Source organism: Tyto alba, unplaced genomic scaffold, assembly GCF_018691265.1.
Source record: "Tyto alba isolate M040663 unplaced genomic scaffold, T.alba_DEE_v4.0 Super-Scaffold_1000006, whole genome shotgun sequence".
In the NCBI taxonomy this organism is placed as follows: domain Eukaryota; kingdom Metazoa; phylum Chordata; class Aves; order Strigiformes; family Tytonidae; genus Tyto; species Tyto alba.
In genome coordinates, this window is record NW_024881272.1 from 31,549,962 (window position 1) to 31,563,189 (window position 13,228).

Here is a 13,228-nt window from a genome sequence, read left to right on the forward strand (position 1 = left end):
ACTTCACACTAAGAATTAATAAAATACAGACATTTTTTACCTGTGAGGAGATAGCTTAATGTCATCACTTCATTCTGTATAAGCTAAATGGTGAGGTTTGGTTACTGCACCCAATATTTAAATATAAGCCCAAAGTCAAAAGCAAAAGTTTTAGCTATACAGTTTTGTTTTAAATTTACAGTATGACATTCAGCCTAGCATTTCAGAGGCAGCAGAGTGGCTGTCAATGGAATAGAATTTTGGAGAAATGAACACCAAGAAGTTTTGTGTGCTGTCAAATCACAAAGTGCTCCATACACCGCATCTGTCAGGAAGTGGAAACCTTCCTTAAAGCAAAGAACCAACACCATTTACAGCAAAGACAAAGATCTAAGTGATATGTAAAACTGAAGACTTGTTTTTCACCTGTGAATTTAATATCATAACATTCTTTTCATCTAACAGTAAGGTAGTATAACTGTATTTTTAGAAGATTATGCTCATGGGCATTAGTTTATTCCTGATATTTTATGATATGCTATTCCTTATAATTATCTCTATTGTGGAGGATGTTTTACTTCCTTTCTACACATCAAAACATGCTTTAGGTGTAACATTCTCAATTCAATTGACTGTGAAAATAGGCTTGTTTTATTTTAAAAAGGAGTTTTGTCAACTCTGCCCAGAAAATTTGTTATATTTAGTAAACGCTGCAGATATGTACGAAGAGCCATGGTATTGCCAGGGAGGTACATGGGAGCTTTCGCTGTGCCTTTCACTGCCTCTCACCCACCAGATCTTTAGATAAATAGGGAAGTGTGTGCGGTTCCAGGAGCTGAGTCCCATTGCTTCGGCTGTGGTTACACTCAGCAGCCAGAGAAGAGGCTCTCAGGAGAGGGTGGGTTGTGTCCTTAAATTCTGAAAGTTTAATGATTCTAGGTTTGTTCTTCAAAGCTACGAGCAATCTCTGTCACCATCATTTAATTATTGAAACAATCCTTTTTCGCAAGACAAAACTTAATGCGCATTATGGTAGTGGAGACAAATGCAGATGGGACCTGGTGACACTCCCTGGTTGCTCCCTGGTGACAGGACCAAGAGGGAAGAGTCGCATTACTTTTGTTTGGGGTGCCCATCGTGTTCTTCATACTTCATAAGGACAGTGAAGACTTGAAAGGCGTTATTTAAGTCTGTGGGGAAATACAGCTGCAATAGGAGGAATTTGCTGCTTAAGCCTGTTTCCTTTTCAGAGTTTCTGTTACTGTGGCCACCTTACTCCTAGCAGAAACTGCTGGACAGGATGGAAATGGGAAAAAAATTGGCCCCTGCCTTGTGCAACAGGTGCAGTTTTCAGTTGTGAGCATGAGCTGAGCTGAGTCTCATTCACATGCACAGAGAATGGCTGCGGGCAGCCTCGTCAGGAGCTACCTCAAGAACTTGGGATTTCTGCATAAGTATTTGATCTCTCTTGGAAAGATGCCAAGCAGAAATTAATTGCTTGTGGTGAAATCTTTCTCTGTGTCTAGATGGGATGTTGAATACTTATGAACTTTGAAATTTCTATGGGACAGCCTGATCTAGCATGGTTGTATTTAATATACAGACAGATAATGAAAGATACTTCTTCATCAGATAGAGGTCTTTGATGCACTTTTTTTGTTTTATATATACCACACTAACTTGAGAGAGAGGAAGGGAGTTCTTGTAATAACATACACATTTGTTTTTCTGTTTAGTACATTGACAGGTGTTTGGTTTTTCTTGTGTCTGCCCAGGAAACCACGTCTTGTCTCCTGGAGAGTCTGTTGGAAAAGGTCTAACGCCAGAAGCTGCAAAAGATCTCGGTCTCCCTGAAGGAATTGCAGTAGCAGCATCTCTCATTGATGCACATGCTGGAGGACTAGGTACTCAGTTGTATCTTTACTATTCTTGGAAACAAAAATGTATTGAATTAATTTCAGAAAGCCATTTTTCTCACAGCCTGTTTTGTATCCAGCAATTTGATCTGATGCTATTCTTATGAAGCAGCATAAAATAAAAAAAACCCTCACAGTAACTGCTAATATTGAAAATCTGTTTATAGAAAGAGGCTATTGCTGTTTACTTCTTTTCAGTTGGATTTCCAAACTGTTTGTTAACTTCTGCTAGTTCCACTTTGAATTCTTGAAATGAAACACCATTGTCTCGTCAAGCCAATGTGCTGAGAATTTGCATCTTCTGTTGCTCAAAATTTTGGGGATAGGCAAGAGAAAAAAATTAATATTCTGAGGGAGGAATCTCATGTCTGAGATTTGTTCATAGTTAGTCTTCCTTCTCAGTTCTAGATGCAATTCATGCTTTGTTTAAATAATGCAGCAGACACTTCTTCACATGCATTTAAGCTAGCACAATGTGGGATATATAACAGAAATTATGCTTTTGGTCTAGTGGGTTAGAATATGTAAATACCATGTATCCAAACTAGGAAACAAAAGTAGAGGGGGAACTGGCCACTGCACAGCATTCGCCATCTGTGACTTTGAACTTTTTATGCATAACTGGAGTGGGAGCCCTGATGCTTAGAATTTTTTCTTTTCCAGCACAATATTCTGATGTGCCCAGTTTCAGCTGTGTTGAAATAAATCTGGTGAGGCTTAATGGCTTAATTTTCTTATTATGCTGTTTGACCTTATCTATATACAGTGAATAACAAAGTGATTCAATGTAACTTTTTCAGCAGGAAATTGAGGTTTTTTTAGTTTGATAGTTTAGAAAAAAAGTCTTACCTCAGAAAGTTTCAGTGTTATTGAAAGAGTATTGTTCAATGGAAATCTATTACTCATCAGAGTATTTTTCTCTAGATCTAAATTAAATGTGATTAGCTGCTAAAGTACCAGTTTTGTTTCAAATATTTTGTGGTGTTTTAAATCTCATTTGTTCTTCTAGAAGTTGTAGGCTGGAACTTTAAAAATATTTAAATACCTTTGCTTCTGATAACTGTTTCTGATGAGATTAAGTAATCGTGTAGATTGCCTTTTTTATTACCTCAGAAGGATTAGATATCCAGCTGCAAAAAAGAAGACTGAGTTTTAGTGTTGTAGATGTGTTGCTGCTGCTGTGACTTAAAAATCTGTTTGTGTGAACTGGTATCCTAATTGCATAAAAATGTGTTTAAAACTATGTGCCCTAGAAGTTTTGTGTTCTTGAAAAGGATGTAATAATAAGCTGGCCTGAAATAATGAACTGGCTGAAAAACTGGATTGTCACAGCAGAGCACGTGAAAATGACACTGGAGAGTCCTCATTTAATTGGCATCATTATGTTAGTACTGGATTCAGAGCACAAAAAGTTTGCCCATTAAATTGCATGTGCTGAAATCAATGAATTTAAAGAAGCATAGAGAGCTGTTCATTTGCTATAGTCTTCTGTGAAGAAACTCTTAACAGTAGAAATACATAGCTACTGGCATCCAACAGAGTAAGACTTCAGTGGATGGAGGCAGTCTGCTTCTGTTAGTCCTGTTTATCAGAATCCATTTTCCCAGATGGCACCACAAACACTAGCAGACTACTGAAATCACTACCAGGAGAAAAGAAATCTATAGGTTGTTAGAGAGGGAGAGGCACATTACAGCGGGAAGAGTCAGTAACACAAAGGGAGAACCTGCACGCTACTCACACGATAACTGAGTAGAGTCTGCCTAAAGAGGAAGATTTAAGATGGAACTTATCGTTCTTGAATCGGGGAAGGGTAATAGGTAGGGAATCTAGTAGAAAAGACAGTACAAAGGAAAAGATTTGGATAGCAAAAGAGACCGCAGAAGCAAAAGGAGAGCTGGAGAATGCAAATGCATGTAAAGAAAATTGTGTGGCTACATCTCAAATACTGAATAGCTCTCCTTCATCCATAGCTATTAATAACAAGAACCTTAGTCTTTTTCAAGTCTAGTTTAACTTAGAGTGTGTAGAATACAGAGCTGAAATTCCCGAAGAAAAAACAGAAAAGCAAAAGAACACAGATAATAGGAAATTAAACTGTGTTCTGATTAAAAGATATTAAGGATGGTAATGCACTAAAGCATATTAATCTTTTAATAATGATAAAAGGGGCACAGAAGAAAAGAAAATATGAGATATTTGAAACACTGTATTAAAATGTTAAAATATTGGAAATAACTCTTGTAGTTTTAAAACTTCTGTTTTGAAAAGGTACTGATGTGTGTTTAAGTGCTTACTCTGCTGTGATCTGTATTGAAATATTGAGGTTTACAATTTGTTTGAAGGATATGACTTGTATGTTAGTAAGCATTAGATTAGTTTGTGGGACAACAACATCCAGTGGATGTCATTATTCTTATTCTTGAATACATTCTGCTGGTTGTTTTAAAAACAGTCTGTAATAGCAGAGTAGCAGAAAGGGCTCTTTCGTATCCTGCAGGCTAAACCAAAATGACATGATGGACGTCTTGTTTTCAGTGTTAGTAACTTTTGATGCACTGTTCAGATCTGCTTTTGGCTGGATATAAAGCATGCTTTTGCTGGATAGGTTCCTGAAATTTATGAAGGCTTCAAAGTTTTGAATAAAATAAGGTAAAGATAAAGAGTTATGTAATACATATGTCTATGGAGGCCATATATGATTCCTGAATCAGTCCATCTGATACCTATTATGGAAAAGGAAAAATCTAGAAGCCGAGTAGTTATGTCTTACATTTTGACCTACTGTACCAATTTAAAAGAGCCTACAGATAAAAATGTGAGTATGGGAGTATCATAAAAATAATGTTTACATTGCACCTTTTAATGAGACATCAGCATTGTTTCAGCGAAAGTAGGTAATTTATTGTACAGTGTCTAAAATACTTTGTCACTGTGGAAGAGATCCAAAAGTACTCATGCTAAGTGTTGCCTGCTTTTCTAAAATGTCTCCTACAGTTTGTGTGGTATACAGACTTCTTTTTCTCAGTCTCTCTTGAGAATCTTCAAAAGATTTTGAATCTGCCTCAGAGTATGAAAATTTCATCTGAGTTAAAGGTGAAAGTGACTTATAATTGATTAAATTATTTTTAGCAAATAAAATATCTAAGCTTTCATTATTATGAGGTTGTTCCAGACTTATTTGCTGTCTGATTTCAATTAATCACAAATAGGTAGACTCTAGCAACTCTAAACATTCGTAAAGGCACTGACAAAATCCCACTGATTTCAAAAAGGCCCAGAATGCTATTTTGCAGAATGCATGTTTTCCTAGTGATTAAAAATACCTAAACATGAGGCTCTTCAATTTTGTTATGAAAATACATTTGCAACATATGCTGACAATTCAGTTCAATAGATTTGTTCCCTCTAAAGTGTGAACAGTATTTTAAACTCCTTTAAGGAATTCTGTTACAGTGTTGTCTAGTAAAGGAAATTGCTTTTTAGACAGCCATACGTAAAATTCTTTATAGGAACTCATGCATGTCTGTGTTTGAGCAGTGAAAAATAAAGCATAAGAGGTAGAAGACATACTTTAGCTTTCTGTTGTTCCTTCCAAATAAACTCTTTGTATGATAGCTATTCTACTACATAGTTTCAAGCCAGCTAGGATAAAGGGACAGATTTTTGAAGACTGTAAAATTTTAGCCCTTACTTTTCTGGTTATTTTGATAACTTCCAACCATCATACCATGATAACCATGGCAATCATGCTAAGACAAACCTCAGCAGACCAATTTGATAACAGAATCTTGCTATGGTGACATAAACAAGAAGGTGTGAATTAAATGTAGCATACCAACCAGCAATAACACTGGCATCTTTCACAATGTCCAGCAGATACTTTCAGTTTCCATCTACAGTGAGAAAGTCTTTTTTTTTTTTTTTTTTTTTTCATCAGGATTGGCAAACTGGTCACCAGGCTGTGCATTGCAGATAAAGATGCAATGCACAGTCTGGTGACCAGTTTGCCAGTTGAAAAGTAATGGTCGAGAGAAAAAGAAGACAAACAAAAGAATATTACTTGTTGGGCTGCTTCATTTTGCTGGGTGCAGCACAGTGTGATGCAAGAATGCAACCAATGAGAGGAGGAGGAGGAGAGGGCAGGATTTCCACTTTAGTCTCCCTTTAAGTGAATTAAGCAGGATGTGATGCATGCAGAAGCTTGGCTGTAGGTCTTGCCCCACTCTGTAGGCAAGCTCCTGGCTTTCCTCTGGCATCTCCTGGCTATATGTTTCTGCTGCAGGCTGAGTGCTTGCTGAGTTTGTCCTCTGTCCTGTCCTGTCCTGCACGCAGAAGCTCCTCAGAGCCAAGCACAGGTCCTCTAAGGGAAGGAATAATCTTCCTTTGGATAGTTCTGTCTGACATGGACAGAACAGCAGCAGCAGTCAAGACAACAAAGCTGGCAGCCTTCCAGTCTCCTGCCAAGTTATCCCTTTCTCCAGCTCATCCCCTGACAAAACACATCATAAGGTATAAGCATGATAAACTGTGAACAAATAAATATATCTGCAGTCTACTGTACTGCCTTTCACAACAGGGCAGTCTTTTATTCTGCATGATAGTCTACTACTTAGGAGAATAAAGGTCAGGTTATAATCAAAATAACATTTTAAAATTATGATGATAAACATGAACATAGAAGAAATCATATTGTGTCCTCACGTATCTGGAATAAAAATACATTTTAATCTGATTTGATAAAATAACTTTGTTTATTGACCAAGTAGACTTTTTTGATTTGTGGGAGTGGTGTGAGGTACTCATCAGTTTTCTGTGTGGGGAGAAGCTCTGTTTTCTGAGGGTTGGCTTGCTCTTCTTTAAAATAGAATTTTAATTTTATTTTAATAGGAGTAATTGGAGCAGATGTGAAAGGATATAACCTGCCATGTGAGAACCAGCCAATTACATCCCGAGTTGCTATGATCTGTGGAACATCTTCATGCCACATGGGGGTAGGTTGTATGCGTAGTCCTAATTTGTACAGAATATACTAATGTTTTTGAAGGAAAAAAATGACCTTTGTCCTTCTTATCCTTTTCCTTTATTTTTTTCTGGTAACTCTATCTTTACCTTTGGATATTAATTATATATTACCAAGCATTTGCTATCAAGCAAGAACTTTAATAGCAGTAGAAATCAATACTGAAAAATGACATGGAAAGTGAAAACCATGATGCTAGAGTGGCTTAAAGAGCAGCCTGAAATCTGAGCCAAAGACTCTGAGCTTGAGTTATCCGTGACAAGCCTGTCACTAATGTGTTACAGAATAGTGTCTTTGGAGAAGGAGTGCATGTCTTCAGTCACAGCCCTTCTCCCCCACCTCTTCACTGAATCAGTATAAATCCTTCTACATCTGAAAGTTGCCATGATGTATAGAATTATGATACGAATCATGACCAAAAAGAAAGAAAAACCCCAATAAGCAATTTTCACTTTGCTATTTTTTTCTCAGTGAATTAATACAAAAGCTTTTTCTGAGATTGCAATTAAAATTTAGTGTCTGCTTTTGAAATTTATACCTTTTTTAAGATGTATGAGTCTGAAAGCATTCCATTTAGATAAGTACCCTTTTCTGCCACATTTTTTATTTAAAACTCATTTCGGTCTTAAATTTAGACTGATTATAACTTGGATTTTTCCAAAACGAGCAAATGGCAATGGTTGTGCTAGAGGTGTTAGAGAGGACTAACATGTTTCATGGAGAGAGCTCCAGTAGAGAAAAAGAAAGGAAGCTGATAATAAAATGTCAGGCTTAACAGTAAGTTAAGTTGTCTTTGTAGTAACAGCATGAATACATGGTGATCTTGAGCATGAATAAATGGTGATCTTGTCACACGAATTGTAGTTCAGCAAAGCATTTTAGCACATGATTGAATTTAAAGATATGAGTAATCCCAGTATTGTGAAGCAGAGCATTTAACAAAATCTTAAATCCTGTAGACCAATTGGAATATATTTGGATTCCTTCTTAAGCAAGAGTTTAAAACCTCAAACTCCACCACTCTTAGCTTGCTCTGTCTCTGAAAAACTACGCTGGTATCTCTTTGCTTATCACAAGGCACGTAGGGAACCCTGCAAATACAAACTCTGGAGGAAGAAGTTGCCCTTTTGAGCCTGCCACTACTTTCATTATTTCCAGGTTTTTTTTATGGAGGTGTCTGCCCTTTCAGAAGAAACTGTGTGAACTCCTCCTAACCTGTTTCATGTATCTGAGTTAGTTTAAATAGTTAAAATGGGTTAATAGAGACAGCATACTGGACCTAAATGAGCTCAGGAGCTCACAGAGAGTTTCCCCAAAAGATCTAAGGACAATGTTGAGCAGCTGGAAATGGTCCAGCTGGCTCTAACTTATTCCTTTAGTATAACTAGCCCTGGAGGACATTTGTGTGGTTATATATTAATCTTTAATATGTGTATATTGGTCAGTTCTAACGTAGACCCAGTTCACAACTATAGTTTGTTTGGCTGGCTTTCCGAACTAGAGCATGGCATATCAGTTTGAACACTTTCATGGCACTTTTTGTGTGCAAACTCCACAACCACGAGAAATGTGGCTCCTTTACATATGCTAATACAACAAAAGTGACATGATAAAGTCCTTGCTGATGTTAATCAATTTTCTTTTTATGTCATTAAAGCAACCCCAAAGTCATACACAGACTGCATACCATAGACAAGGTAAAGCCTTTTAAGGCTCTTAATTGCTTAAATGCAAACTCAGGAATAGATACTTGTGCAGTTTTTGGCTAGATTTAAGTAGGTTTTTATTTAAATGTAACTACTCAGCATTTTATAATAATTTCCTTAACTGCCTTTCTTCGCTCATCTGCTCAGAGGTATAACAGTCTCTAGCCAGCAGACAATAAGCAAATTCTAAACTCCTCTGGATTTAATCTGTGAAAGGACTTTGGTTTACTGTTCTTTTATCTATTACCTGCATAGACTGCATGAAGTCAATGTAGAGCACACAGAGCAGTTGTATTTGTGTTTTAATGAGACCTATATGCAGCTGCATTTGGCTGAAATTAGCTGTTCCTTTTTTTAATTAGGGCTATAAAATGAAAGTATATTATACTTGTGTTTTGATAGAAATATATATTTTCTCTCTCCGTGTGCACCAAGGGACCCTCAGGGCTACAGAGATTAATCATCGAGTTTAATTTAAGGCAGTGGGAGAGAGACCTGTGTGGTCAGGCGGGCATTAAAAAGTGCCTTTGATCTGCCTCAGGTGCACTGAGCCCCAGTGAGCCAGCAACAATAATACCTTTGTGAGATGATCAGAGACGAGAGAGGGAGAAAATGGCCTGTGTGGAAACTCAAGGCCGTCCTTTGTTGTGGTTCTGGCAAACGAAAGAGCCAACTGTCAGGAGAAATTCAGAAAACAGAAAGCAGGGTGAAAGTACGGTTGGATTTCTTTCAAGGGATTGTAACAGGAAACTGTTCAAAATCATCTGCTATGCCTTTCTTTTCCCCTCCTTCCTCCTTCTTTTGGTGAGGGCAGGGGTACTACTGTTGGTGTATGTGTGTTGGTACAGTATTTCCATGCTCTACATTGAATACTCCATGAGTCACAGGAGCAGGTATTGCTTGAACACAGCATTTACTTTAAGAGAAACTACTTCATGACCCAGTTTTCATTACCTCAAGGACTCTAGAGATCTTGAACAAAAGACTTTGCTAATAATGCCTTTGATATTTTAGAAAGTACAAATGTGGAACCTAATTTTACTCATGGCTATAATAGTTTAATTTGTGGTAGAACTACCATTTTTAAGTGAGGATACGCTTTTGGTATTAACCACTGACAGTTTGGGGTAATCAGACACACACAAAGCATTTTGTGTTTCTGTTGAGATACTTGAATAGCTCATGAAAGAAGCAAAAAGCGTGTTGTAATTAGGTTACTGATCCAAGTCCAGGTCTGAGTTGGTAGTTGCTGAAAGTCACTGCCACCTCAGGGCTCATCCATTATCCATGAGGAAAAAGAAAAGATGGTTTTCTGAATATTTTTGAACAGTTATTCATTTTACATGATTCTCTGCTGCCTTCTTTGCCCTAGCAAAAGTCACCGGCAGAATTTGCATTTGGAATGGCAAATTGGCTGTCCCTTTATTTGTGAAAGATTGTCCCTTAGTTTAGGGCTGGGATTCATGTGCTGTAGCTTTGATCTGCCTGTGCAGCGTAGGTATTCCTTTCAAGTGACAGATACTCGGTGGCTGACTTTTCCGAGTGGGCTGCTGCATGTCATCATGCTTTGTAGACAGGGTCTGTAAGCTCCAGCACCCACATTTAGTTTTGGAACTTTTAGGAGACTTTCCTTGTGTAGCCATGGCAACTACACAAAATGTGCAAGCAGTTTTTCACAGTAAAATAGCAGCAGGTTTGAGGCCTTGAAATAGGAGTTTGCATGTTATTCCTAACCAGTAGTTTGCATGGGTCTAGCAGACATGCCCTAACTTCTGGCAATAAGGTAACAGCTTTCCCTAAAAGCCTGTCTTCCTGCCAGTGTATTATAGGTTTTATGGGACAGTTTAAAAGTTTCAAAAATCCTTTGTTTTCTTCTGAAGCCTTTATGCAATTGGACGGATTTCAGGTACAGATATCTGTATTATCTTGTCCCAGTCCTGAACCCAAGCATGCTTGCCCTTTTCCAGATGTGTAAAACCAACCGAGAATTGAATTAACTCTGAGATGCCAGTTAGCAAACAGCAAAACAGTAATAGGAACAAGCAGTGTGACAGGGTATTTGTACACAGAAATTTCCTAGTATCCCTTGGAGCAAGTAACCTAGCAGTACTGCTGCTTCTTTCTGGTAGATAAGTCTTGCAGTTTCCCATATCTGATACTAGCATAGCACTCTTCTTGTGGGCACTAAATTCACGTAATAAAATGGTTTTTTTCTTCAAAGCAAAATGTTTCATTAGGCTGTGAGGTTTTTGTCAAAGAGAGTACAGATTTGAGTAAATTTATGTGGCATCTGACAGACTGGAACCAGACCGGGACTGATATTTGGTAGCCTGAGGCTGTGAAAGTCATTTGAAGTAATATAAAATAGTAAGCAGAAATAAATGATGGTTCTGGAGTGGGAATATTGAGAGTGATGAGGGTTTTGGAGTCACTAGGGTGTAGTGCCTCTTCCCCCAGAGTGGGCCTTCTGTGGAGGACAAGGAGGACTTGCATGCAGAACTGCAAGATCTAGAAATACTGAAGCCCATTGTGAGAGAGAGCACAGATCTTCTTTTTGCAACACCTCATCTTCTCTTGTTTTCTGCAGTATGGGGTCTTTGCTAATCTTGTATGTGTACAGGATATGTACTATCTATGCATTTTGAATAAAGTAGGAGAAATCCACATAAAATTACCCTGTTCATAAAATGTGTATAAACTCTCATTTCTGCCTATTTTGTGGTAAATTAGGCTCACTTAAAGAGCGGTGTTCTGCTTTGCACTTGTCTCAGGACAGTTTTTCCATTATGAAAATATTTGTCATTCTTGCTCTAACACCTTTTTGGATTCACAGCTGAAGGAAATAGCCAGGGCAGCTTCTAATGGGAACATTGTCTGGCTTGATTTCAGCTTACTGAGGCAGAGAGGGAGGAAAGGGGTGAATTTGCTGGCATTCTGAGTCCCAAATATACAAGGTCTGTGTTCCATCCTATCCAGAGTCTCTGATATTTTATTCTGTCCTTGGTGATGTGGTCTGTGTGCTTCTTCAGTCATTCCTTTTTCTTTATCAGCTCTCTGTACTCAAAACTTCTTTTTTGGGATTGTCAGGGAATCTTTTCAGATTCAGTCTTCCTTTGTATCTGTTTTTGTTAGTACGCTGACTCTTGTCATTGGGAACTGACTCACCTGGCTTGGTGTGCAATTCTTTTTTCCCCAGGTGATAATTTGTATGTGGTTTGAAGCTTAGAACTTAGTATTTTTTAAATTGGAGAGGAACAAGTAATTTATATTCTATCTTTTCAGATTCACTACATGATCTAAAAGGCAGAGCTTGAGCAACTGCATGAACAGCAAAATGGGCAGATCACTCTGCTGTCCCAGAGTTTACCATGGATTATTTCAGGAAGAATATCCCATACTCTCTTTTACCAAGCCTGACTAGTCTTTGCCTGTTTTCTGCTAAAGGAACTTCAGCCCAATTTGCTTATTCTATATTTGTTCATTTGATTCTCGTGATGACTGGCAAACACAATAGAGCCTCTTTGCTCCACAATATCCGCCCAAGCTGCCAGCTTTGTTCACACAAATAGAGTGTAAAGCACGTTTCCACCCCCAAAGCATGCACAGTACGTGTCCTTTGCAGTACATCCTGGAGTGGAGACTGCAGAGACATGCTGGCTCAAATTGTTCTCATAGCCTGATCTCTGTAATCTCGGTGGGAGCCAGACCAGCAAGTGGATTCAGTATATTTTGGCTCTGATACGAGAGTCTCCTCTTCAGAACATGCCACGTTGTTAAAGCAGCAGACTTTTGAGTAATTACTACACAGGGACTCCTCAGCTGCTCGAAATCATCTGTGATGAGGGGAAAACTTGCAGGGACTAAATAGGCTGGTACTTGCTTTGCCAGCTATATTTAATCTAGTGGGATGGCACGGAGCAATGTGTTTCTGGAGAGTGAGTCGGAGGACTGCGTGCAGCACTTCAGCCTCGCACTCTTCAGTCACTGTTGCACATGCATCGCTGATGTGAAACGTGCAGTCTCCGAGGGGACAGGGCCAGAAGCCCGAGGCAACATGTCTGAGTGCCAACTGGCTGTAGCAAAGGCAGCAATTTGTCCTTCTCCTGACCAGGGGAAAGAGGCTGGGTTTGGGAGGGTCAGGCGAGCAGGGAGAAGGGGGAGGAATGCAGTAGGAAAAAAATAAAAACAAAAGCAAAACTGTTGAAGCTAGGGCAGCCTAGACAAGTTTTTGAAATGTTCTGTGAGAACTTTATGAAATTGATAAGCGCCTGCCCTCTTGGGTTTTTTAGTATTCTTCTCCTCTGTAAGGCCTGTTCTGCACATGAGTCACAGAGCTGGTGTCTTTCAAATGGGAGAAATACAGTACAGCAGAAGCCTCTCCCTTGCTCTGTCCTCATTCAGTTCAGTTCTCTTGGCTTATATATTGCATTTGGCAGCAGTCACAGAGCTGACTTCCCAGCTGATGAAGACGTTTTACATTCAGGGAGGGCTGCATGAAATGAAAACCACATTTACTTCACGACTGTTGTTATGGGTTGCCCATCCTTAGTGCACACCAATGCAGCCTTCTGAGGAAAAAGTCAGAGCCTATTTAGGTGCCTTTT

The 13,228-nt window shown here is 38.7% G+C and overlaps 1 protein-coding gene across 9 annotated transcripts in view; it reads left to right on the top strand.

Annotated features, from left to right (window-relative positions):
- The window catches only part of FGGY (FGGY carbohydrate kinase domain containing), a 325,810-nt gene that overhangs the window by 247,963 nt on the left and 64,619 nt on the right, over positions 1-13,228 (top strand). For all 9 annotated transcript variants that reach the window (XM_033008779.2, XM_033008783.2, XM_042807464.1 and 6 more), the window contains 2 exons: positions 1,755-1,883; positions 6,786-6,889. In XM_033008779.2, the coding sequence (XP_032864670.1) occupies positions 1,755-1,883; positions 6,786-6,889 (233 nt within the window). The remainder of the gene's footprint in view (positions 1-1,754; positions 1,884-6,785; positions 6,890-13,228) is intronic.